General features: G+C 37.3%; 1 protein-coding gene across 1 annotated transcript; it reads left to right on the forward strand.

The window, feature by feature from the left end:
* The first annotated feature begins 2 nt into the window (after positions 1-2).
* On the forward strand, positions 3-1,101 carry LOC107459022 (uncharacterized). The gene is made up of 3 exons (XM_016077246.1): positions 3-384; positions 478-557; positions 610-1,101. The coding sequence occupies exons 1-3, from the start codon at positions 3-5 to the stop codon at positions 1,099-1,101; spliced, it is 954 nt and encodes a 317-aa protein (XP_015932732.1).
* Positions 1,102-1,433: the final 332 nt, after the last annotated feature.

Raw genomic sequence — 1,433 nt, forward strand, 5'->3', positions numbered from 1 at the left:
GAATGAGAAGAGATGTGTTCCTTCGGATAGTAGACGCTCTCTCAAACGTCTATCCGTATTTCCACCAGAGGGTTGATGCAACTGGAAGAAGAGGCTTGTCGCCACTTCAGAAATGTACCGCTGCGATACGGATGTTAGCATACGGCGTAGCAGCTGATGCTGTTGATGATTATGTGCGCATAGGCGAGAGCACTACAATTGAATGCTTGGAAAAATTTGTTGAAGGTGTCATTTCTGTGTTCCAGGATGAATACTTACGAAAACCCAATCCAAGTGACGTACACCGCCTGCTACAAATGGCGGAAGGTCGTGGCTTCCCTGGCATGTTGGGTAGCATTGACTGCATGCATTGGCAATGGAAAAATTGTCCAAAGGCGTGGAAAGGTATGTACATGAGTGGTTATCGTGGGGTTGCAACCATGGTTCTTGAGGTTGTAGCATCTTCAGACCTTTGGATATGACATGCGTTCTTTGGAGTTTCTGGTTCAAACAACGATATCAACGTGTTAGATCGTTCTCCAGTGTTTGATGACATTCTAAATGATCGTGCTCCAGAGGTAAATTATACTATTAATGGTAATAATTATACAATGGGATACTACTTAGCAGATGGTATTTATCCTGAATGGGCCACATTTGTCAAATCAATCTCAAAGCTACAAGGGGAGAAACGCAAGTTATTCAATCTCAAAGCCACAAGGGGAGAAATGCAAGTTATTTGCACAATACCAAGAAGGGCAAAGAAAAGATGTGGAACGAGCATTCGGAGTGTTGCAAGCACGCTTTGCAATTATACGTGGTCCAGGTCGTTTTTGGGAAAAGAAGAAGCTTGCCAACATAATGAGAGCTTGTATTATATTGCATAATATGATTGTTGAGGATGAAAGAGACACTTATGTAGGAAATTTTGCTCGAGGCTTAGAGTATGATGATGTTGAAAATGGATTATCACAACCTCAGCTGGGAGAAGAAGATTTTGCACCATACCATCAATTTCTCCAAAGAAATGCCCAACTTCGAAATAGGCAGCAACATAGACAATTGAAAGAGGACTTGATTGAACACATATGGCAATTTCACAATGCTTGTCGTCAACTGTAGAATTTAATTATGTTTTTTTTTTGTATTAAGTAATTTTACAAATTTGTGTAATCCCGAATTATATATTGTGTGTATTGTTGTTATGTATAAATTTATTTAATATTAATATCTTTTAATAGTGAATTATTTTTAAATTTAAATATTTAAATTATATTATTAAAAAAAATTAATTACATTAATTTCAAGTATTTTAATTAATTAATTAATTAGGTGGGACCACAACAGGGACTAAAGTTAGTTCCTCCTAATGGAGAAGAGAGAGATGCTTTGAGTTCCTATTTACTGTTTATGACGCAAAAGATGATGTAGAGTTACTTTTTATGACATGTGGG

Source organism: Arachis duranensis, chromosome 7, assembly GCF_000817695.3.
Source record: "Arachis duranensis cultivar V14167 chromosome 7, aradu.V14167.gnm2.J7QH, whole genome shotgun sequence".
NCBI lineage: Eukaryota > Viridiplantae > Streptophyta > Magnoliopsida > Fabales > Fabaceae > Arachis > Arachis duranensis.